We start from the raw sequence: 3,264 nt of genomic DNA, 5'->3' as shown, positions 1-3,264 counted from the left end.
TATAAACAAATTATATACCAAGAAATAACTTTTGAAAGTTTTAACTCGATAGCTAATATACTTCAGATAAAAAATATCTAAAAATCTAACATGCAATCTAACACACCTTAGTTAAACAATTCATATTACAAATATACTAAACATAAAACCAAACACCACTATAATTTCTCATACATTTTAACCAAAACATTAAACTTTAATAACATCCTCACGTACTCTGAAAAAATGAAAATTGTTTTAAAAATTGAATTGTGTGTGGGTGGTTTTATTTGGATATTGGTTTTTAGGTTGTTTGGGTTAGATGATTTAAAAATTGGGATTCTTCTAGGAATTGAATCATCTGAGAAGGCAGCACTCTGCAAATAGAACTGACTGAAAATGAACAGGACAGAAATCAGTAACTCTGAAAGTTTTATTTGCTATCAAATACATCCCACCCAGCCAGCCCCACACAATCCCCATCCCACTGCTCCAAACTGGGATCCCACTTCTCCCAATCTCCTCCCAACTCCATCTCAGCCTGGCAGCTGTGGAATGGAGTGAGTTTGGCCGGGGACGACTTTTTTTGAGGAGGTAACCAGCAATTTGAAGTAGAATTGAGGCATTTTGGGTTAAAATTCAGTTATTTTTAGTGGGATTTGTGTGGTTTTGAGATGACAGATCGATCCCTCTTGGCTTTTGAGTACAGACAGATGGAGAAAAAAACTGAGGCCAAACTAATGGACAAGCAGCCAGGTGTGTTCCGAGCATGGATCACAGGAATGTGGATCTCCAGGGCTCTGCCTAAGGTGGCTCCTCCAGTGGGGGATGGAGCTGGAGCAGCACACGAAGCTCTTCCCACACTCGGGGCACTCGCAGGGCTTCCCTTACTGGTGCCTCTGTTGGTGTTGGGTCAAGTGAGAGTTCCTGAGGAAGCTCTTCCCACACTGGGGACACTCGTAGGGCCTCTGCCCAGTGTGGATGCGCCGGTGGGTGACAAGGGTGGAGTTGTGCCTGAATGCCTTCCCGCAGTCGGGGCAGTTAAAGGGCCTCTCCTCTGTGTGACTCAGAAAGTGCTGGAGGAGATGGGATTTGATCAGAAACCTCTTCCCACACTTGGAACACTTGTAGGGCCTCTCCCCAGTGCGGATCTTTTGGTGGATGATCAGGGTGGAATAGTGGCTGAAGCTCTTCCCACACTCCCCACACTCGTAGGGCCTCTCCCCAGTGTGGGTCCTCTGGTGACTGATCAGGGTGGAGCTGTGCCTGAAGCTCTTCCCACATTCCCCACACTCGTAGGGCCTCTCCCCAGTGTGGGTCCTCTGGTGGATGAGTAGGTGGGAGCTCCAGCTGAAGCTCTTCCCACATTCCCCACACTCGTGGGGCCTCTCCCCAGTGTGGATGCGTCGGTGCCTGACAAGATGGGCATTTTGCCTGAAGCCCTGCCTGCAGTCGGGGCAGCGGAAGGGCCTCTCCTCTGTGTGCGTGCGCTGGTGCCAGAGGAGATTGGAGCTGGTGTGAAACCTCTTCCTGCACTGATCACACTCGTTGGGCCATTCCCCAGTGTGGATCCTCTGGTGCTTGAACAGGCTGGAGTTCCACCTGAAGCTCTTTCCACACTCCTCACATATGTGGGGCTTCTCCCCATCACAGACCTGCTCATGCAGCACCAGCTCCGAGCTCTGGCTCCATCTCCGGCCGCCTTCCTGGCCCAGGCTGGCTCTTTCCCCCTCAGATCCCTGTGATCTGTGTTTGCAGCCCCTCCTCGTGCAGGATCTCCGGGGCTTTTCCTCCCCGTTGGCTTCCTGCGCCGTGGAGCCGCTCAAAACGGCCTCTGCCACCAGGTTCTGCCCTGGGGATTTGTCCTCCCTGCTCTCCATGCTCAGCTCCTGCTCTGGGGGAGGAAGGACAAGGACAGGATGGGATTTGCCTCCATGCCACAGGCAAGGGGAAGGAGATCCCCCCCAGGACTGTCCTGCAGCCGGGGCCATGCTGGGCTGGGAGATGGAGCAGCACAGAGGGGAAAGGGGCACTGACTTCCTCCTCACCTGCCTAAGTGTCCTGGGGCATCTTACTCTTCCTCACAGCCTCCCAGGGGTGGGCAATGGGAAATCCTGCTGTGGGGAAACCAAGGGATGAGATGTTTGTAGGAGCGTTGGGGGTAGGACAGTTGGGAGGGACGGAGACCAGAGATCTCTGCAGCCAGGTCCAATGAACTTGGGGTTCTTTGCCAAGGGCCTGGGCACAGGGGCCCTGCTGGGAGCTGCCAGCCACAGCTCAGAGCAGGCCCGAGAGAAGGGAGTGGGAGAGAGGATGAGAGGGTGAGAGAGGAAGAGGGCAAGAGCAGAAGAGAGTAAGGTTCCCGTTACAGCAAAATAAATCTTCTCCTGTGTTGAATATTCTATTTCTCACTCTCCAATCCAGTGCAAGATACAAATCCTATAGCATTTACATACAGCCTATAAGAATCATTACATCACCAAACCATGTTACATTTTAAACCCTAAAAACTCCTCTTTGGACCCCTTCTGCTGAGCTAGCAGGGTCTGCTCTGGCCCCTGGACCTGTCTGCAAGCAGAGGGAATTCTTTCATCACAAAGGGATTACCTTCCATTGTTTTCCAGTTGTTCAGTAACTAAGGTATCTCAAAGCTTGCTTTCATTTCAATCTTGCTTCTACTTTCTATATTCTCAAAATCTTTTGCCAGACAATCAGATTTATAATGCTTTCCTGTTTCATCTTCACCAACACACGTTGAGTTTGAAGGTCCCACTGCCCCAGTCCATCTCTACAAGTCCCCGGCCATCTGGGCTCCAGAAAAACCTCTCAAACACCAAGATTCAGCCCTGAAAAAGCCTCCCAGGAGTTCCCCGTCCTTGGTCCCTCGCCTGTGGTGTTTGGGGTTCCCCCCTGTCCCAGCTGCTGGGGTCACGCTTGGGTTGGGGGTCCCCCTGCTCCTCGGTGCCCACCCTCCCCAGGCTGCTGGCAGTCCCAGCAATCCCAAAAGCTCCCCCCTCTCCGCTCTCCCCATTTCCGGGATGCCGGGGCTCTTTGGGTTCCCAGGCTCCCTTCTCACCTCATTCTCTGCTCTGGGCTGCAGGGGCTCCAAGGAGTCCCCCCTGCCCCTCTCCAGCCTCTTGAGGCTCCCGCCAACGGCGGCGCTCCCCCCTCTCTGGGTTTCCCCCTTTGGGCTCCTGGGGGACACAGGGCTCTGCTCCTCCAGGCTGCCTCTGCCGCCAGCCGCCACCGCCACCCCACGATGTCCCCCCAAGGGGCCTTTTCCAC

The 3,264-nt window shown here is 53.0% G+C and overlaps 1 protein-coding gene across 1 annotated transcript; it reads right to left on the bottom strand.

Moving 5' to 3' along the window:
- Positions 1 to 313: 313 nt before the first annotated feature.
- LOC115483848 (zinc finger protein 239-like) lies at positions 314 to 2,844 on the bottom strand. The gene is made up of 2 exons (XM_050987970.1): positions 2,028 to 2,844; positions 314 to 1,873 (listed from the first exon to the last, which is right to left on the bottom strand). The coding sequence occupies exon 2, from the start codon at positions 1,857 to 1,859 to the stop codon at positions 867 to 869; it is 993 nt and encodes a 330-aa protein (XP_050843927.1). The 5' UTR covers positions 1,860 to 1,873; positions 2,028 to 2,844; the 3' UTR covers positions 314 to 866.
- Positions 2,845 to 3,264: the final 420 nt, after the last annotated feature.

Source organism: Serinus canaria, unplaced genomic scaffold, assembly GCF_022539315.1.
Source record: "Serinus canaria isolate serCan28SL12 unplaced genomic scaffold, serCan2020 HiC_scaffold_578, whole genome shotgun sequence".
Lineage (NCBI taxonomy): Eukaryota > Metazoa > Chordata > Aves > Passeriformes > Fringillidae > Serinus > Serinus canaria.
Note: the sequence above shows the minus strand (reverse complement) of the source record. Positions and strands in the feature narration are given on the sequence as shown.

What these genes read in the sequence shown, in the direction of transcription:
- LOC115483848 (XM_050987970.1), bottom strand. Translation starts at nt 1,859, where the DNA reads ATGGAGAGCAGGGAGGACAAATCCCCAGGGCAGAACCTGGTGGCAGAG.